The sequence below is a fragment of the Balaenoptera acutorostrata genome, chromosome 2, assembly GCF_949987535.1.
Source record: "Balaenoptera acutorostrata chromosome 2, mBalAcu1.1, whole genome shotgun sequence".
Lineage (NCBI taxonomy): Eukaryota > Metazoa > Chordata > Mammalia > Artiodactyla > Balaenopteridae > Balaenoptera > Balaenoptera acutorostrata.
In genome coordinates, this window is record NC_080065.1 from 141,975,912 (window position 1) to 141,998,009 (window position 22,098).

At 44.3% G+C, this 22,098-nt stretch overlaps 1 protein-coding gene across 1 annotated transcript in view; it reads right to left on the bottom strand.

Annotated features, from left to right (window-relative positions):
- ADAM19 (ADAM metallopeptidase domain 19) overlaps positions 1-22,098 on the bottom strand; it is an 86,841-nt gene that overhangs the window by 57,451 nt on the left and 7,292 nt on the right. The window contains exon 3 of the mRNA XM_007165528.2: positions 21,463-21,533. Coding sequence (XP_007165590.1) covers positions 21,463-21,533 — 71 coding nt within the window. The remainder of the gene's footprint in view (positions 1-21,462; positions 21,534-22,098) is intronic.

The following is a 22,098-nucleotide window of genomic DNA, read 5'->3' on the forward strand; positions in this document are numbered from 1 at the left end:
CCAGTCCCACTGAGAATTACATTCTCTAGAGAAGGACTCAGAAATCTATATTTTTAATAGTTTTTCCAGGTGATACTTTTTCAGTCTCTGGGAATTCTCCATTGTATCAATTTTAGCATTTTTAATTCTTTTTCTTATTTCTAGCCTCCTAAGCACCCTCTCAAAATCTAAAGATGATATCAGCACAGCCTAGAGGGAAAGTCCCGGGCTCAGAAAGGTTTGGTTTGAGCACCAGCTGCGCTACTCTCTAGATGACTGTCATTTCAAACCCTGGAAATGAGGCAAAAGATCACCGTAATGCCTTTCAAGGTCATACAAGAGCACTGTCAAATCACAGGCTCTGGGAGGTCTAAGGTTCTTTGGACTCCATGGGGGGAAATGTAGCTTTGAAAGACTATTTACAATTAATTAGGGCAGCTCTTGTAAAATCAGGTGTTAACTTGTAAAAACCTAATAAGATACAACAGAGATACAAATGATTTCCATCTAGCAGAAAAGATAACTCTCAAGGTTATGATTTTATTGCCCATAGGATATTAACCAGTTTTGTATGTAATTTAGCAATGTTATCTCAGCATTCCTTTCTCTTTTTTATTAATTAATTATTTATTTATGTTTATTTATGGCTGTGTTGGGTCTTCCTTTCTGTGCGAGGGCTTTCTCTAGTTGCGGCAAGCGGGGGCCACTCTTCATCGCAGTGTGCGGGCCTCTCATTATCACGGCCTCTCTTGTTGCGGAGCACAGGCTCCAGACGCGCAGGCTCAGTAATTGTGGCTCACGGGCCTAGTTGCTCCGCGGCATGTGGGATCCTCCCAGACCAGGGCTCGAATCCGTGTCCCCTGCACTGGCAGGCAGATTCTCAACCACTGCGCCACCAGGGAAGCCCTCACCATTCCTTCTTCACTATTGAAAATATATGTATGTTTCCCTTATCTATCCAATTTTTAAACCGGTTTTATCATTTTGTTGGTTCCCCCATTAATGAAACAAAACTTTGACAAACGTTCACTATTTGTATTTGTATGAGAACTGTTTTCACTTGAGCCACATAAATTCTGTGTTTTTCCTAGACTGAAAATGAACAGTGTGATAATTATGATCTCACAGCCCCACTGAGGGGATCAAATGAGAAAATAGATTCAAATACTAGCTATGACGTTTATAAGTTCTGTGAACTTAGGCAAATCAGTTAGCCTCTCTGTGCCTCAGTTTTCTCATCTATAAAATGGGGGAAATAAGAGAATCTACTTCATAGGGTTGCTATACAATGTTAGGAGAGTGTCTGACTATGAATATTTGCTAAATAAAATGAACAAATGTGAAAGAAATCTTTGCAAAGTATAAAGTATTTGTTTCTACAAATATCATTGTTAACATTTTCTCTGGGACTATCTATGTGCACATGTGGTAAAACTTGGTAATTGTTAACCAAGATAATGGGCTTCTGAGAGTTCATGATACTAGTCTCTCTCCTTTTGGGTATGTTCAGAAATTTTTATATTCATAGTTTTTAACTAGCAAGGTGATACTATACACATCACAAGCTACTCAGCCTCAGTTTCCCTTTCTATCAATTGGAAATGGTGACGCCCAGGACAGGCAGACATTGGGAAGAGCTTTTGAAAAGCAGAGAATGATATTCTAATGTTAACGGCTAGTGCTTGCCCCTATTTGGGACAAAATAACAAATTCAGTAAGTAGTGTTTTGTTGTCTTTTGTTTTCAAAGAGCAAGAAAGAAAAGGGGAGAAGAGACAGCTCAAGCTGTCTCAGAACCAAGATTTCCAAAGCAGTGCTCACTCCACCTCTGACTCCAAAGGAATGGAAACAAACCAACATGCCAAAGGCATGGCCCTAAAGCCAAATAAGGGGCCCACGGGCAGAGGCATTCCTTTTTGAGGGAACAGAAAGTTTAAGGAAGGGGGAACTTTAAAGGTTGCTCCTGATGTAAAGAGCAGGCGATCTCCTCCTACTCCAAGCACTCACGTGAGCAAGCATCACGGCTGCCAGAGGCCCAGCTCCAGAAGCAACGCCGCAAAGCAAGGTGGTGCCACCCACAAGCCTGGCACAAAGCCGAAGCATGTTGTCTTTAACCTTCTATTAAGGAAGTGTCCAAACAATGCACGGAGTCAACACTCCTCTTCACCAAACACATCCCATTACATCTTCTCCCAGACCCCACAAGACCTGGCACCCTTCCGACCAGGTCCTGCTCCTGTGTTTTGCTTTTGTGTTGTCGACCAAAGGATGTTTGGATGAGCACTGTTTACTCCTTTGGCCAGCAGGGTCTTTATTTAATCCTCTTCAGGCCTCGCTCTTGGCTGCCTCCACGAAGATGGAGTAATCTCTCTGTGCAAATAGGGCTGACCTCTTGGGATCAGGATACTTAACTGTCAGGGACCCGGGAGGCCCTCAAAATGGCTCACCCAAGAAGGGTTTACGGGTTTGTTTTGCAGTGTCCTGTAAAGTACCCATTATAGGCACTTATTGGAATTGGATAAGAACAGTTCAGGGAAATGGGGTACTATGTTTACTACTTCTGAGAAAAATAAAAAAGAGGGAACCAGTTACCACGAGCAACCAAACCAGTTTCCGATAGCAACAAGTTTCTGGTAAATCACCACAGTTATCAGATTAACGTGAAGGGAAGGGCCAACGCAAGAGGCAATGGTTCAGTTGTACAGATAAACTTTGTGGATAAGACACAGGAGAAGCGAAGAAAAGAAATCTCTAAGATCACAGGACTTGTGAAAATATGCTTAGAAAAAGGGGAGTAGGTGGGCTATCCCATGAATAAAAGCAAACAAACAAAAAGCAAAGACCACAAACCAACCTGCCCTAAATGTGGGTTCTTGGTCCCTTTTAGGCTCTGATTAAATATCCCAGTAACTCTGATAAACCTTGACCAATGTTTCTTAGCATCCCAAAGCACAAATCACAGTGAATGCACAAGTCAAGAAGGTTAGAACTTGCAAAGTCCTCCTAGAACATAGTGGACATATGTTGTCCTGCACTGCCCAGCAGCCCTGCCACTTTCTTGGGAAAACAGTGCCAAATTTACGTTTAGAGAAATGTTCCCCTCTTGCTGCATGCTGACTGGGGCCACCTGGAGTCAGTCATAACAAGTCAGGACAATCAGGTCTCATTTCACTGAATTTCTAGATGAGTGACACCGGTAAAAATGGCTGGAGCTGAGACACACCATTGGTGGCGCCTGAAGATGATGTTGAAATCTCAGCCTCTGCACACTGATGCTGAATCGAATCTCAGAGACAGAGTTTCGGGTGACGTAGAAAGAATAGTGTTATTGCTTTGCCAGGCAAAGGGGACCACAGTGGGCTCCTACACTTGAAAACCATGTATCCCAATCCAGACGGATTTTTTTTTTTTTTTTTTTTGGCTGCTTCGGGTCTTCATTGCTGCGCACTGGCTTTCTCTAGTTGCAGCTAGTGGGGGCTACTCTTCCTTGTGGTGTGCAGGCTTCTCATTGCGGTGGCTTCTCTTGTTGCGGAGCACAGGCTCTAGGCACGTGGGCTCAGTAGTTGTCGCGCACGGTCCTCTGCATTGGCAGGCAGATTGTTGACCACTGCGCCACCAGAGAAGTCCCCAACCTGGATTTGATGAGGGGTTTTATAACAGTGGTTCAAGGGTGGGGTTGCTGACAAGATTAGCGTGTACACACGGCCTGCACTCCCTGAATCCCGCCTCAGGTCTCCTAATCTTGATGAGCTTCTCGGGGCCCCTTTACTCTTGCCTCAGGCGGTTTCTTGGCTGCTCCTCCCTTGATTAGCAGCTGTTCGAATCTGCCTTTTGGAACTCAGGGAAGGTCATGGAGGCTGGAGTCTTGCCTACAAGAAATGGGGAACAAAAAGGCCTCCATGCCCGGGAGCCCCACAGGGTCCTGCTCGGTTTCAAGGAGACTCTCTATGAATTCTTAGACCCTGTCCTTTTCAAGCCCTAGTTCTTCAGCTTTTCACTCACTCTATGTGTTGCCTCATACGCTTCCCATAAAGTTTTTTTGGAGGGGAGGGGGATTGGTGAATAAATGGCAGAGTCTACTGCAACAAAAAATCTTTATATGTCACCCTCTCTGTTCAGTGCTTACCCCCATTCCATTCTCATGGATGAAAAATTTGAAAAAGAGCAAAAGCAACTTACCAACGTCACAGAATTATATTTTGCTTCTAAACTCGTCAGTCTAAATGAACTAAAGCTACCTAAACGTCAGCATCAGCAGTAGATAATCCAAGAGTTAGGCCATCCAGACACTCCCAAAAGGCAGAGAGAAAGGATGCTCATGCAAACTCATTAGTGAATGCTTATTAAGCAGCATAATATGGTACAAACTGCAGGGCACATGGCCTCAGGAAGACCAAGTTCCTCCTGCTTGAATTCATCACGTATTTGCTCTGGATTCTTGGCCAAGCTGCAGTGCCTCTTCGGAACACCCATTTCACAAATATTTACTGAGGCCAATCATGTGCCAGGCACTGTGCTGGGGGACGTGAAGGAGGCAAGCACAGCTTTCCTGCCCTCCACATGGCATCTCGCTCATGAAGATTAGAGGAGGCTGAAGGGTGGCAACTTATGCCACCCCAGACATGCCACTTCAGCATAAGGATCATTTTCAGCTTAAGGCAACTGAGAAGAAGCAGATACAAGAAAAGCTCCTTGCCCTCCTCCTATTTGCCTAGAAGTGGGTCATCAATTCTCAAAGGTGTCCCTCCTCCTCTCTCTACCAGGAAGGACAAAAGTTAATCACCAGAGACAACTTTAGAACCCGTCAGCCTGGAGACAGCACCAGAGGAATCCACACAACAAACTTTAGAAACTAGCCTTTATCTATCATTTCCCAAATATTTACCTTCCCACAGTTTACGGCCTTTAGAAGCCTAAAACCTCTTTCCTTTTTCCTACCATTTCTGTACAAACATTGTTCTTTGTTGAAGATGCTACAGAAGCCTCAATTCTGTGTCACTCATTTTTCTCTGGGTACCTCCCATGTATACATGTTAATAAACTTCTGTTTGTTTCTCTCTTGTTAATCTGTCTTTTGTTACAGGGTACCCAGCCGAGAACTTAGAAAGGAAGAAGGAAAATTATTTCCTCCTTTCCAAAGTCATCTGTGAAAGTACTTTGCAAACACTAACAGGCCACACAGAAGGTAGATATTACTCTTTGGTCCCTAGAAACCAAGTCTCTATATTACAACCTATCTTCCTTCCTTCCTAGAACTGCTGCAAACCAGAGCTGCAATCAACTTCCAATTTCCCCTAACAAGCTACCTACACAGCTTCGGAGGAAGGGTGCCTGTGCATGAGGGGGTGTGTGTGTGTGTGTGTGTGTGTGTGTGTGTGTGTGTGTGTGTGTGTGTGTGTGTGTGTGTGTGTGTGTGTGTGTGTGTGTGTGTGTGTGTGTGTGTGTGTGTGTGTGTGTGTGTGTGTGTGTGTGTGTGTGTGTGTGTGTGTGTGTGTGTGTGTGTGTGTATGTTGAGCACAGAGAGAAAGGGCCGCCTAGGGATCAGGAACTCAGTATCCTCAACACTGCTGATCTCCTTTTCCACAGCCATATTCCTATCACCACATAACTGAAAGGCCAGTTTAACCTTCGCATTCTTACCCAAGCCCCAAAGCCAGCATCGATAAGAGATAAAGAGCTTCTAGAATACAAGGGGTCTGACATCTTTCCCAACACTTAGATCTCCTCTTTCTCTAGCACTCCAGTCTTCCTCCAAAGGAATCCCTTTTCATGACTTGTCCTTCCTTTCCTGGGAAGGGGGGCAGGGGGGCGGCCTTGGAAAAAGAAACCAAGCCTGATATAATGCAGTCATTATAGCCCCTTTGGCCCATCTGGACCTCTCTCCAGGGAGACTGATGCAAGAGGAGAAAACGTGGGGGCCGCCAGTTTCCTGCAAACCCGTAACCTCGGGGGTAAAAGAAGGAGGAAAAGGGGGCAGTGGGGCACATGGGAGCCATGGAGGGGACTGGAAGGGAGCCATAAGTACAGAAGTCATAAAGACCCATTTCTCCTTAAACTGGCTCAGGAAAGCCTGGCCCAGCTCCACCCACTCAATGATATCATTGTTTTCAACAAAAGCTGGTTTGAGAACCCGCAAGGAGACCCCCAGCGAGGCCTCACCAGTTCCTGGGAGATCAATCAAGTGCTCAGAATTGTAGATAAGGGGGAAAGTCTATGTAAGGGTGCAAATTACAGAGATAAACAGGGTAAGGACAGACTTCGCTTCTGCCAGGACTTTTAGGGTCACGGAAAGAGTATAGGATGCTACTTTTCACATAGATTTTATCAGTGGATTCCCTACCACCAGAGTTGATGACTGGAGATTATTACCTTCAACTAATGAGAAAACTAAAGATCTGAGAAGTGGCTTATCCAAGGTCCCACCACAAACTAAGGACAAACACAGGGACTTGTACCACTGTCCTGCTACTTACTCAAGCCAGGAACCTCAGATTGGCCTTTGAATCCATCCCTTTCCTCAGCTCATATCTAACCCATCTCCCAGTCTCCATGATTCCACCCTATAAGTATCTCTGGAATCTGTCCCCTTCTCTCCCTATCTGCAACCACTTCCCTATATTAGATCACCATATTTTCCCCCTCAGATTAAAATAAAGCTTTAGAATGGGTCTTATTACTATCGCCAGTCTTGCCCTTTCCAATCCATCCTCCACACTGTAGTCTAAGTAATTTTTCTCACATGCACTTTGGATGCTGTCACTATCTGGCTTTTAAAATATTCTTCATCGGCTCCCCATTGCCCTCAAGATACACACCCAATCCTTTTAAGGAGCCTACAAGGCCCTTCAAGGACTCACCCCTGCCTACCTGGACAACCCCTTCTCTCACCATTTCCTTCCTCCCTCTTGCTCTCTGCTCTAACCACAAAGAACATCTTTTCATCATCAACAAAGGCCTTAGAGCCTTTGTTCCTGCTACTTGCCCTGTGTGGAACCCATCCCCCTTGTATAAGCCAACTCTACCACCACCCTACTTCTTCCTTTTATTTCACTTCCTCCTAGAAGCCTTCGCAGGCCCTCAATCCAGGGTAGGTTCCCCTTCCCCATGCTCCCACGGTACCCTCTACTTCCCCCAACACAGCATGCCCCACACTGCTCAGTAATGGTTGGATTATCTCTCTCCTCCACTAAGCTCTAAGCCCCATGATGGCAGACTGTGTTTGCTTGCCGTTACTCTTCCAGGAATACCCAGGACCTAGCCCAATGCCAGCCACCAAGCTGGCACGCACAATATTTGTTAAATGAAGGAAGAGAAGGTAAGAGAGAAAGGAAGTTAAGAATTCCCAATGAGTAACCCAGAGCTCAAGCCCTGGAGACTCAATACACTGGAGACTCTTGGCAGAAAAACCACGGATTCTCTGACCCAATACCTACTCGCAGATGAGTTTGAGCAAGACCTGCAACTTGCTCCAGGGCGCCCAAAAGCCTATTCATTTAGCATCCAAGGTATCAGCCAAAGGTCTGTGTATGTCACTGAGTTCTAAATAGAGAAAAAGTAAAGGTTACATTCTTAAAATCAGAATATCTCCTGGGCAAAATGTAAATGTGGCTTCATTCTCAGGACAGAACCAGTCCAGAGGCCTCAGAACTGGCCTCCTCCCATAGACTTTTCCCCGGGGATAATCATGCTCCATGTCCTAAGCACAAAGGTTGGAGAGTAGAAATCCAGCTTCCAAGGAGTCTGGACGAAGAGCCTAGGCACATCCTTGAAGATGAAAACAGAGGTCTGGAAGGTGGGACTTTCAGCACATCTCCCAAATCCAAATATAGATCCATCCGGCCCACCAGACCCTGCTTCTCAAGAGACTCTCCCAACTTCCCGAGTTACGAAGAAGCCATCTTTGCCTTGGGCTCAGCCCCTTGCAGTCCATGGCTCCATCCGCCAGGTACACCTCCACCCACTGGGCTCAGCCCAAATTTCCCTTCGATGGCGAGGGGTTGGGGAAGAACTTCTCAACCGAGGTGCAGAAAACACAGCTCAGCTTTAAATTGCACCGCAGGCCTCTTTCCTAAAAATACCTCATCTACCTCTCTGACAATATGGTTTTACCAGAGGCAAGAGAAAGCCCAACTCAAAGTCAAAAATAAGAGAACAAAAAAATTTGAACTCTAAGCCACTCAAATCCTCAGGTAGCCCAGCTGTGGAAGGGAGAGAAACCCCTTTCCCACTGCCACATACCACTCTTCTGAATTATAATGATTTGGCTAGCTGGAATACTGAATTCCTAAGAGCTTATTAGCACTCCAGTTTTGGTTCCCCTAGATCCAGACCAAATATTTATATATTAATTTCTCAGTCTGAATTCCTTTCTCATTCTTCCACTCATCTTTCTTCCCTCCCTCATCCGAAGCCTCCCCTCCTTGCTCCCACAAGACAGAGCTCCAAGGTACCCTCCTGAGGGAAGTTTTCTCTAACCCCCAGTGAGAAATTCCCCCTTCCTTATTGCCCCCTCAGCACTTTACTTTTAACTGTGTTAAGTAAATTTGTAACCAACCTCGGATTATGCTGTTTGAGCATTTTCTCTCCCATAGAGAGTAAACGGCCAGAGGGCAAGGATATGGTCTTTGCATCTGCTCCCTATAGCACCAAGCATAGGACTTTACACACAGGTGCTCAATCAATATTTGCTGAAATCAATACTACAAAGCTACAGTAATCAAAATAGCATGGTGTTGGCACAAAACAGACATATGGATCAATGGAACAGAATAGAGAGCCCAGAAATAAACCCACACATCTACGGTTAATTAATCTTCGACAAAGGAGGCAAGAATATACAATGGGAAAAAGATGGTCTCTTCAGCAAGTGGTGTTGGGAAACTTGGACAGCCACATGTAAACCAATGAAGCTATAACACATCCTCTCACCATACACAAAAATAAACTCAAAATGGCTTAAAGACTTAAACATAAGACCTGGCACCATAAACTCCTACAAGAGAACATAGGCAAAACATTCTCTGACATAAATTGTACCAATGTTTTCTTAGGTCAGTCTCCCAAGGCAATAGAAATTAAAAGCAAAAATAAACAAATGGGACCTAATCAAACTTACAAGCTTTTGCACAGCAAAGGAAACCATAAACAAAATGAAAAGACAACCTTCAAAATGGGAGAAAATATTTGCAAATGATGCAACTGACAAGGGCTTAATTTCCAAAATATACAAACAGCTCATACAATGCAACAACAAAAAAAGCAAACAACCCTATCCAAAAATGCACAGAAGACCTAAACAGACATTTCTCCTAAGAAGACATACAGATGGCCAATAGGCACATGAAAAGATGCTTAACATCACTAATTATTAGAGAAATGCAAATCAAAACTACAAGGAGGTATCACCTCATACCAGTCAGAATGGCCATCATTAAAAAGTCTACAAATAACAAATGCTGTAGAGAATGTGGAAAAAAGGGAATCCTCCTACACTGTTGGTAAGAATATAAGTTGGTGCAGCCACTGTGGAAAACAGTATGGAGGTTCTTCAGAAAACTAAAAATAGAATTTTCCTATGATCCAGCAATCCCACTCCTGGGCATATATCCAGAGAAAACTATAATTCAGAAAGACACATGCATCCCTATGTTCATAGTAGCGCTATTCACAATAGCCAAGACATGGAAACAACCTAAATGTCCACTGATAGATGAATGGATAAAGAAGATGTGGTATACACTGCTATATTTAAAATAGATAACCGACAAGGGCCTACTGTAAAATAATTAAAAATTAAAAAAAATTTAAAAAGAACTATATATGTCAGTAAATGTTAATAACATAAAAAAAAAGATGTGGCATATACACACACACACACACACACACACACACACACACACTGGAATACTACTTGCCATAAAAAAGAACAAAATAATGCCATTTGCAGCAACATGGGTGTAACTAGAGATTATCATACTAAGTGAAGCAAGTCAGAAAGAGAAAGACAAATACCATATCGTATCACTTATACATGGAATCTAAAATATGACACAAATGAACCTATCTATGAAACAGAAACAGAATCACAGACATAGAGAACAGACTGGTGGCTGCCAAGGGGAGGGGGGTTGGGGGAGGGATGGAGTGGGAGGTTGGGGTTAGCAGATGTAAGCTTTTATATATAGAATGGGTAAACAACAAGGTCCTACTGAATAGCACAGAGAACTATATTCAATATCTTATAATAAACCATAATGGGAAGGAATATTAAAAAAAAGAATGCATATATGTATAACTGAATCACTTTGCTGTACAGCAGTAATTAATACAACACTGTAAATCAACCATACTTCAATTTTTAAAAAAATCTGCTGAAATCAAACTTGTAGAGGGGAGTCAAGTTAGCTTTGGTTTATAAGGCAGGAGATCCATCAACTGATGAACGGATAAACACAATGTGGTACATCTATACAATGGAATACTATAAAGCAATAAAAAGGAATGAGGTACAGATGCATGCTATACAACTTGGATAAAACTCAAAAACAAAAGCAAAACAAACAAAAAAAAACTCAAAAACATTACGCAGTGAAAGAAACCAGTCACAAGAAACCAATATTGTATAATCCCATTTATATGAAATACCCAGAATAAGCAAATCTATAGTGACAGATAGCAGATTAGTGGTTGCCTAGAGCTGATGGCTTTGGGGGAACATTGGGGGTAACCGGTCATATTAGTTTGCTAAGGCTGCCTTAACAAAGTGCCACAAACTGAGAGGTTTAAAAAACAGGAATTTATTGTCTCACAGTTCTAAAAGTTAAGCCTAAGATTAAGGTGTTGGCAGGGCCATGCTCCCTTTGAAGGTACTAGGGAAGGATCTGTTCCAGGCCTCTCTCCTAGCTTCTGGCATTTCCTTGGCTTGTGACCACATAACTCTAATCTTCACATGGCATTCTCCCTCTGTGCGTGTCTGTGTCCAAATTTCCCCTATTTATAAGGACACCAGTCATATTGGATTAGATGCAATCCTACTCCAGGATGACCTCATCCCAACTAACTACATCCACAATGACTATCTCCAAATAAGGACACTCTGAGGTATCAATACAAGGGGTTAGGACTTTGACATATGAATTTGGGGGGGACATATTCAACCCATAACACTGCTAATGGCCTCTTTTTGGGCTGATGAAAATGTTCAAAAATTAGAATATAATGATGGTTGCACAACTCTGTAAATATACTAAAAAACATTGAATGGCATACTTATATAAATGGATCAACTGTATGGTACATAAGTTACATCTCAATAAAGCTGTTAAAAAAAAAAAGCGGGAGAGTTGGGTTTAAAGATTCTGCCCAAGCTCAATAACCAACCCATTGGTGAGAGTGTGTGAAACAAATTCTCTCAACACAGGTGGTGGATTTAACTTACAGAGAAGCCAAAGGCAAAGTGTCTTTATCTACCTGTTCTGTGTAAATTCCCTGTGACCCAGTGATTCACATCTAGGAGGTGATTCTCTAGAAGTACCTCTCAAAGAACATGAAGTGTCCACTCCAGCACTATTTGTAAAAATGAAAAAAAAAAAAAAGAAAAAAAATAGTTTGAATGCCCATCAATACGGGGTGATTAAATTGATCATGGCATCTTGATTATTACTGACTCTGAGTGATGGGTATAAGGGATTCATTATATCATTCTCTCTACTTCTTTGATAATTTTTCATTATATGAAATTTTAAAAGTTAATTATGGCATATGCATACAATGTACTATCATATAGCCATATGATCTCAAAAATTTACATGGAAATGTATCCATAATATACTCCCATACTGTGCTGTATGAACGTAAAATGGTACAGCCTTTGGGAAGGAATCTGTGGAATGGGAGGTACGATTTGTCAAAATTTAAAACATTTTAGACATATACGCCATATGACCTTGCAACTCTATTGCTAGGTATTAATCCTACAGAAATACCTGCAAGTGTACTCAAAGATTATGTATAAACCTATTACTGCAGCATTATTTGTAATAGCAAGAAATTGGAAAACTACCTATTAATAGGCAAATTTTAAAATTCTGGTTCATCCATTCAGTGGAATCCTATGTCATCATTAAGAAGAATGAAATAGGTCTATAAATATGCTAATGTGGAAAGATGTTGAAGAGAAATAATAAAAAAGCAAATTATAGAATGGTACATAAAGTATGATCTCATTTATTTTAAAACTCTATTACTTATGTAATTTTTTGCTAGAATTTTATTATCAAAGTTTCAAACACTCCAAAAAGTTCTTCTGTAAATTTTTAAAAATAATTGATGATTGCCCATGTTATATTTCCAAACTCAAAAAAAAAAATTAGGTAATAAAACTTAGGATATAGTATAACCCCATTTGGATAAATTGACATGGAAATTTATACAGGGTTAAAAAAAAATCCATATGAAACAGTGTGTTCAGGGTAAATGTTCGCTCACTGGATGCCAGCTATCGTTGTTATCTTAAGGTAAACAGCCTGATGGTCAAGGGTTCCTCAAACTCAAGAATCAACTCCCGACTTCCTCCAAGTACACAGCTTCCCTTCGCTCTGACAAGGGTCCATCTAAGGCCAACAGGGCAGCTGACAGCTTCCTCCCATTCATTTTACCCTGTGCTCCTGCTGAAGGGCCGCCAGGAGAAATAAGCTTGAGACAAAAGAAAACCATGGACATCCTTCCTGGCTACACAGGCAGCCCTGGCTGCGGGTCCCTGGAAGGAGATAGAGCCGGAACTGGTGAACAAATCCCGACCTCCTTATCAGACAGCTCAGAGCCTTGCCAAGGGAGTGCCCGGGCACTGATTCTGTAGGCAGAGACAAGAGGTACAGTTTGGCCGACTGGAGAACCCTGCACAGCTGTATTCTCGAGATACAGTTAGGTCAAACTGGGCACGGCAGGGGAGCAGAAGTGAGTTTCCTCCCAGGGGCAATGGGTTTTAAGGTCATCTTCCTAATTACATTTGGAAACCAGCTCAGGGGAATTCCCTCTTACTTCATTCTTAAATGTTTTTCCCATCCTGCAAAATACAAATAATAGCAACTATTTATTGGGCTCTCACAGTGCACCAGGCACAGTGTAAGTCCTTTAAGAGCACTGTGTTATTGAATATCACATGACACCTGATGAGGTGGCCACTATCATTAGCCCCATGATGTGGATGAGGAAACTGAGACTTGCAAAGGTAAGCAACTTGCCAAAGCTTACACCTCCAGTAGGTGCAAGGAGCCAGGCTGACTCCTAGGTGCCTGGATTGCAGCACTACAGTCCACTGAAATCCAAATTCTAACCTAGGCCTAGGGAAGGCAGGAGGAAAGGGAAGAAGGGCAGAATAACAGAGAAGTAACACCAGTGTTCATCAAAGAAGAGCATACCAAGTAAGGACAGGGCATCCAAGAGGCAGTATGAGGCCACAGCTAAGACCCCGGGCTTGGAGCGCCCTTCCCACCCAGATGTCCTTGAACAAGTCACACTGCTCCATGCCTCAGGGTCCCCATCTGCCAAACAGGACTAACACAGGTACCTACACCTCACAGGGTTGCTGTGATGATTGAATTAGAGATTGCACAACAGAGCCTGCTACATAGGCATCTCCTACGTTGTAGCTATTACTATGGTTGATGATATCATTATTCCTATCTGACCATCATTCCTCAGCCAGAAGCTGCCTGAAGGCAGACTGTGCATCAGACAACATGAGCTGGAACTTAGGAAATGCTGATAAATGGTAACCACACATGCTATGTCTCAATATGTTTTTCTCTTGCCACTCTTACTTGAAGACAGTCACAGGGGCCACATGCAATGCTTTGCATCACCAAGACACTTCAGAAAACATCCGTTCTTGACTCTGCATTAATGAAACTTAGCATGTATTGAAAACCAGCTTATTTATGTGTCACGAGTGATACTATGCACAGTGTAATACATTATTGCTGGGACTTCCCTGGTGGTGCAGTGGTTAAGACTCCGCGCTCCCAATGCAGGGGGCCTAGGTTCGATCCCTGGTCAGGGAACTAGATCCCACATGCATGCCACAACTAAGAGTTCACATGCCAAAACTAAGGAGCCCCCGTGCCTCAACTAAGGAGCTGGTGAGCCACAACTAAGGGGCCCACCTGCCGCAACTAAGACCCAGCCCAACCAAATAAGTAAATAAATAAATATTTTTTTAAAAATACATTATTGCTAAGGCTCACAAACCTGGTGGATTTGTTTCCTGTGCCTGATGTGTAACAAATTACCACAAACTAGGTGGCTCGAAACAACAGAAAGCTATTCTTTCATGGTTCTGGAGGTCAAGAGAGCAAAGTCAAGGTGTTAGCAAGGCTGCACTCAGTCTGAGAGATTCCATTCCTGGCCTCTCCCAGCTTCCAGTGGCTGCCTGTATTCCTCGGCTTGTGGCTACATCACTCCCATCTCTGTGGTCACACTGCCTTCTCCTCTTCTGTCTGTGAGCAGATCTCCCTCTGCCTTCCTCTTACAGATACACTTGTGATTGAATTTACAGCCCACCCAGAAAATCCAGAATTATCTCCCCTTCTCAAAATCCTAAATGTAGTCACACTTACAAAGATTCTTTTTTGCCCCATAAGACAGCATAGTCTCAGGTTCCAGGAATTAGAATGTGGGGCTCTGGAAGGATGGGTTACATTTTTCAGCCTACCTCATCCCGCAATGAAGTTATTTTCTATTTTCTATGCAGGACATAGAGTATAGTAAGAAACAGACAGACCTGAGTGTGACTCCTGGATCTGCCTGACATTGAGTAAATTACTCAAATTCCTCACACTTGAGTCTTCCCATTTACAAAATATGAATAATAATATCTTCTAAAAAGAGCTGCCATGCGGATTAAATAAGATGGCATGTGAAGTACCTCTGCACAGTGACTGACTCTCAGTAAATGCTCACTAAGGAGTGAGCGTTATCGTGAACACAAATGAATAAACAACATTCAGAAGGCGAGTGACTTGCCGAAGGCCACCTAACCAGAAAGTGTCAGTGCCTGGAACTGAGTCTGGGTCTCTCTGGCACCAAAGCCCAAGCATGTTCTACCCTATGGATTAGGCATTTTGGGCTTATGTGCTCACAGCCTTAAGAATCAACACATCTAGGTTATTTCAATTGAGGATGCTACTTCATACTCTCTTCCGGCTACTGTACAGCTGCATCCCTTCAGATCACCACTTCTAGTTACTGAGACTGAGTTTACACAGTCTACCCTAAGAAAGCAATAGCATGTTTCCAGTGATTTGGAAATACTGGAGACCCTGCTTATGCAGGGGTGCGGTTAAGAGTTTGGCTTGTACAAAATCACATAAGATTGGCTGGCAATCCATTTGGTCTGCAACTCCAGGGGTTCTGGACAATATGGGAATTATAACCGAAATCAATCTCCATCTACAAAGCTACAATTGGAAACTGCATTTCAAACAGGACCATGAGGTCTCTGTGGGGCAAGGTGCCTAGCCCAGCACTTAGAATTTAAATCCGCTTAGGCATTCGCTGCCTCAGAGTCAACGCAGCAGGGTTAATTCCAGTTCCTGATACTTCAAAAAAAATGTTTGAAGAAAATTTCAGACACTCACAGGGAGCTCTCTTCAAATTCTCATGTCCCCACCCATCCATCCAACCGTTTCCTCGGCACCGGTCTCCTCGGGTTATACAACATCAGCTGCGGGGAATGGGGAGCCCAGCTGTGTGCCGAGTTTGGAAAAAACATTCTGAATACTTTAGATCTGCCAAATACTTGGTTAAAGAACGATATCCTCTAATTTCTTAAGCCATGTGTATTTTAAGTGAAATGTAATCCATATGTCTGTGACTCATTTAAATGCACTTCAGTGAAGCACGGTTCACCAAGAGCGCTGGGATATGTCTAAGCCTTTCTTAAGCTTCTCTTTGATCCAGGAAATTGAATTCTGCCAACAACAAATGAAGCTCCTGACAAGAGAGGGTCTAAGAGAGCTGTCCTTTATCCTAGATAAGATGTTAAAGTCTATTCCTCACCCAGGAGGAAGCCGGGGAGAACTCCACAGCCTGAGTGATATGCAGAGTTTTGCTCCAGATCAGCTACGCATCTCCACCAGGCCTCCTTGGAAGACAGGCGCAGCGGCAAGCGGTGGTAACTAACCCACCCCGTCTATTGCTGAAAAAACTCCTCTTCTGCCTATTTCTCCCCTTCTTGGGTCCTCCAGTATTATACAACTCAAATAGGGATGAAGGGGGAAAAGTCCAGGACCTAGATCACTCCATTAGCAGTGAATGACTGCTAATTTTCCAGGACAATTAATTTTGTTAATTTTGTTGCTTGATTTCCAAGACAACAAAAGCGGTCTCCATCCCTAAGATATCTCTGAGGGACTGATAAGAAGTTAGAGATATGAAGTGAGATGAAAGTCGGAAGTAGTGGTAGGTACAGTAATCAGTAAATCTCCAAATGCCTAAATTCTGCCTTGACCATTACTATTCCCCATGAGGTCTGGAGGTAGATATGCACACAAAAGAAAACAAATATCCATTCTTATTAGCTAGGCTTATACAAACAGGATTTCTCTTTCGCTGAGCTGGAGCACAATGAATGGGGTGAGACCAAAGGACATCTCTCCTTTTCCCAAGCCAAAACCTAAATCTGGCATCATTTGGACTCAAGGAAGGAAGTCTACTGAAGAGATGAGAGTTGCAGAATGTGCTTCAGAGACTAGCAGAGAGGAGTATATAGATGGCCAAAGATCCTCTGGGCACAGCGTCCACTGGTTGAGCTGCTCATTTGCTTTTGAAGGTGACCTTGTAATGTAGTAATTGAGCCAGTGAGCATCCTGCAAGCAGGTTCAACAGTTCAGTGTGCCCTCCTCTTGGGAGAAAGTGGAGAAGGGAGAGAGCCAGGGCCTGCATCTCCCTGGAGGTGACCAACTCCCCAGATGCCTACAGCTAAGGAAGATTCCATTTGATTTCCGCAAACAAACTGTTGTCCAATATGGTTTCTGGATTGATGAGGCAGTCCTCATCCTGGGGGAAATTATGTGGAGAAAAAAAATATTATGGATTTATACCTCAAAATTGTGGGTTGTGGAAATAGCAGCCTATAATTTCTTCCCTGTAATTTCCCTTCTCGTGCTTCTGTTGCCTAAACGGTGGGTCCTGGGCCAGCAGTACATCCTCAGCTTCAAGGTCTGTGGTTTTGGGGGTATTTGTCTTTATCCCACTGCCCCCTATTTCCAGGAATGTCTACAGAACTGGAGAGTAAATGCCCTGAGGCAGGGTCCTCTTTTCCATTTTCCACTTGTGTGCTATCCTTTCAATAGGTAGCACAGGAAAGGCTCTTAGAACCCAACTGGGACAAAACCCTCATGCGACAGATGAGAAAGTTGAGGCCCAGGAGAGCCAACTGGCTTACTGACCAATTCCACGTCGTCTGTCTCTGAGCTCAGTACTCTCTCCACCGTACCACACAGCCCTCATCACAAGTCAGGTTCTCCTAACAACAGCTATGTAGCAACAGCGGCAAATGATGGGTAGGTGTGAGTCAATGTAAAACTAGGGAACATATCAGAGCAGAGTACTACCTTCATCACATACAGGTGAGTCTACAAAAACAGGTGTGGAGCAATATGTAGAGTATAATCTCATTTCTGCTCCTCCCTCAGCACAAAAATAGCAGCCTGGGTGCGCTTCTGTGTGATTGTGCCGATGAGTATCTACGTGCGTGCTCTCACACGCAGAGAAAAGGTCCATGGTAGGCTCACCAGCTGTTCACAGTGGACTCTCCTTGTGGGTGGGAGACTTTCATTCTTCCACTCATTATGTTTTGGTATTGCTACATGGTTTACAATGAGCATGTACTGCTTTTGCAATTTAAAAAAAGCACAGGCTAGAAAAAAATAGTGGCTGCCATTTACCGGGTATGGAGTACAAGCCAGGCACTATGCTGACCCCTTGACAGGCACCATCCCATTTCATCCTCCCAGTGGCTCTACGGCGTGGGACTCTTATTATACCCCAGATAGGGAGACTGAGGCTTGAAGAGGACATACGGTTAGTAAGTGGCGAGTCAGGATCTGAACCAGGACCCTCCAACATGAAAGCCACATTGAGGTTAGCCCTACGATGTCACTCTTTTCCACCTGCACTCAATAGAGAAAAGAGTGTGTGTCCCCCATGGGAATGTCATCCATTTATCCCGAGTTGCTTCACAGCAGAAAAAGGCTGCCAGCTGCTGTGCTATGGAACTAAGGCACCTTGGGGTGTCTGCTGCCTGAGCTGAAGGCCCATTTGCTGTGTCCCTCTCTCCTGGCCTAAACCCCATGTTCCTCCATCCTCACTATTCTTGGCTATCTCTCCATGTGTGAATTCCATTAAAGGCCTGCTCACTGCTATTTTGGGCCATGCATTAGCACATGGGCTTTGATTAGACGAGAAAAGGCCAGACACCTCAGGATGATGAAAAAGAAATTAGAAATGTCCTCTCCCTCCCCTCAGAGTCCCAGAAGTCCTTGTCCACAGCTCCTGGGAGGCCTGAGAATCCAATATATGAGGAGACGTAGGTGGGGGCAGGGGGAGGGAATGGAAACCTTCATAACCTATTAGGACCTTTGAACTTGGCTGTTCCTGCTCCTTGGAATTGTCATCTCCCCGCTGTCCACGTGGCTCACTTCCTCCCCTCCTTCAGGTCTGGACTCAAATATCAATTCACCACCGAGGCCTGCTCTGGCCACCATTCCCAAACAGCACCTCCCTCCTGAACCCCTACTCTTCAGAGCCCTTATGTTCCTTTTGTTTCTGCCACAGCAGTTGTCACTGGACCTACTACACATTCACTTGTGTATTTATTGTCCCCCTCCACTGAAATATAAGATCCAGGAAGGCAGAACTGTTTTATTCACAACTATATCTGCAGTACCTGCACTGGTGCCTGGAATGCTACAGATGCATCCAAGATGGAAAAGATAAATGAATCAACTGAGGAAGTTAAGAACCAGAGCCTGAGGCTCACTTAGCACAGGGCCTAGTTTCCCCTCAAATATCATGGGATTATAACAACTTTATAATTTGTATAAAATGTGAAAAATCAGAGGAGCAGCACCACCACCCCCCAAGCTGTTTTGAATCCAGACTTGCACGCACCATGAATGAGAGGGCTTTGGGAAGTAAACACACTAGGAAGTCACGTGCAGTTGGAGTTCCGCTTGCTAACACATGTTCAAAAACAAAAAGCCCAATTTAGACGAAAATAGCAGGAAGCCATCCCCAGGGATACCTGGTGAGGTCATATTGCTTGGCTCTGCTGCTTCCATTTTCGTCAAGTCTCCTGCCTGCTGCCAATTCAAGGAGGCCAGGAATCACATCCAGGCCACTGCTGATCACTGGGAAACAAAAGAGCTCCAGGCAACAGACAACAGAACCATATCTCCGGGCTCTCCTCTGGAACCTCAGTGTGGGACCGTAAAAAATCACAATAGTAGTCAAATATTTACTGTGTTCTCTGTAAGCACTTTGTGTACATCACTGTACTCAGCCCTCACAACCACCCATATGAGGCTGGTGTTACTAGTCTCATTTTATAAGTGAGGACACTGAGATTCTAAAAGACGCAGCAATATGCCCCAGGTTACTCAGCTAGTAAGTTGAAACTGGGTTTCTGTGACTCCAGATCCAAGAACACAAATGATCCTCATTTCACCTCTCTCACTGACTTGCTGTGTGGCCTTAGACAAGCGCCTATCCTTCCCTGAGTTGAAATTTCTGCTTCCATGCATAAGACTGCTGCACTCAGTGTTTTCTATGGCATCTTCATGCTCTAACTTCCTATGACCTCTTGCAAAGACTCCAAAATATGAAGGAAGCATGAATCCTGGGATCCCTGCTTGGCCAGTCCAACTCCAAAGGATTTGCCCATGACACTAACCCCATCACCTAGGCAGCCCAGAGGAAGCTGAGGGGTCAAATGCCTCAGTTGAAAGCAGAATAGGACAGATTAGACAGAGGTGGCAATAGGGAAAAATAGACTAGAGCTAGAGGGTTAGGGCCATGAGAAACTGAAGAAGGCCCCTGAGAGAGACTAAGAACAGACCCTCTGAGGGCCTTTCCTGCAAGACCAAAGGAAGACAATGCAAGGAGAAACCTCAGGCAGATTTCTGGGCCTGCGCCCTCTGCAGACACAGCCAGACGGGTCTATTCCAGGGAAATGGGACAAAAGGAACACATTCTTGGGCTGGTTTTACTCCAGGAGTAAGGTAGGAGGAAAGTAGCGGAAATGATTGAGATGCCCATCTTTCTGGCTTCCCGAAGGCCACCACATTCTGGAGGCAGAGAAAAGACTCGGATGAAGCCCATTACTGCTCAGGCTGCTTAAGTCATACTTTTACTGCACTTCCGACACCACTCATCCTCCTCTGCGAGTGTCCAAAAAGCCCAAATTTGGAATAATTTATATTCTTGCTTTCCACCCAAGCTTAGCAGTCATTCCCATCCTCCTGGATATGGGAAGGTCCCTATCCATCGCTTTCTTGGCAGTGATGCATGTGATTACTCATCTGCTTCTAAGGGACTCCGGAGGCTGCCAAGAGGAGACAGGCAGTTCTGCGAGCCATGCAGCCTTATCTGCAAGGTCTGTGCGGCAGAATGTAAGTGGGACTGTTGGTGGGGAAATATCAGAAGCCCTCAGAGGACCCCGGCCAAGTAAGGAGAGCTCTCCAGTGGCCAGAGCAGATTGGGAATGGCCAAAGAATGGGCAAAAGACACAGCCGTGCCTTATGTCTATTCACCTGCTAGATAACGTGAATCAAGATACAGCTGCACTTGATGGCAAATCAGTGTGGAAATATTTCTGGGCCAGGCAGCCACCCAAGAGGAATGAGGTTAGGAAGATGGAGGAACCAGCCCGATGAAGCCAGGAGACTGCTGACCATGCCCTTATTGGCAGGAGCTCAGATGTAGCTGACCCAGAATAGACAGAGCAGCCAGGGTGTGAGCACCAAATCCCAGAACACTCCACCTTGCCTCTCTCCTTTCTGCTGTTTTCCTCTAATCTCCTTCACTTCCTGCTGTGCGCTGTGCTGGAGCTAGTAAGACAGCTGCCAAAGTCCTCCAGCCCATCCCTCCCTTTGTGTCACACACACACACACACACACACACACACACACACACACACACACACACACACACACACACACACACACACTCACGTGCAGTGAACTCTAAGAGGCCCCAGAAATACAGCCTGAGGAAATTCAAGGAAGATGTTAAACAGTCCACTAATTTCACAGCAAGTCAACAGACTGTGGAAATGCTGGCTCTGTAAGATGCTCCCCACAAAGGAACCCTAGCTTGAGAGCTTGGGTCACTTCGCTAACTGCTTCCTTCCAAAACAGCGGCACCTGCGTCCGGCACTGACATGCAAGTGGGTTGTTTCATTTTAGACAAAGGAGAAGTCCACTTACTCATTCTTCTCCAGGTCCAGGATCAGTTCTCGCCCCTCAGCCATCACCCTGAGCTCAGCTTTGAGTGGATGCTAAAAGCAACAACAAAAGAATGTCAGTTCCTAAAAGCAGGGAACGAGGCTCCCAGGAAGGGGCGCAGGATCTAGCACAGGGCTCCGACCTGGATCCACAGGAAGTGGATCCACAAAAAAGACTCAATCTCATTTCCAGCCCAAGCATGAAATATCTTCACTCCCAGAAGGACCCAATTCCCCTCCCCCATCTGCATTCTCCTCAAAGACAAAGGAGAGAAACTCCAAGCCGAAATGTGGTTGTAAGTGCCTGCATGCAGGCCTGGTAAAGGCAAACCCTGAAAAACACAATCTTGGAAAACAAATTTTGCGTTGAGTTAGATCTGGCTTCAAGTGCTGGCTCCGACACTATAGTTGTGAATTGGGCACGTTACCGAACCTCGCTACAACTCAGTTTCCTCGTTTATAAAATAGAGAAGTAATAGTCAACTTTATGGGGATCTTGTAAAGACTAAGTGACATGGTAAATGTAAAGAATTTATTACAGTGCTTGGCATACAGGAAGCCCGTTACATGTTGGCTGTTATCTAAAATACCAGGGAAAGCCTCTTCATCATGGGCTCGT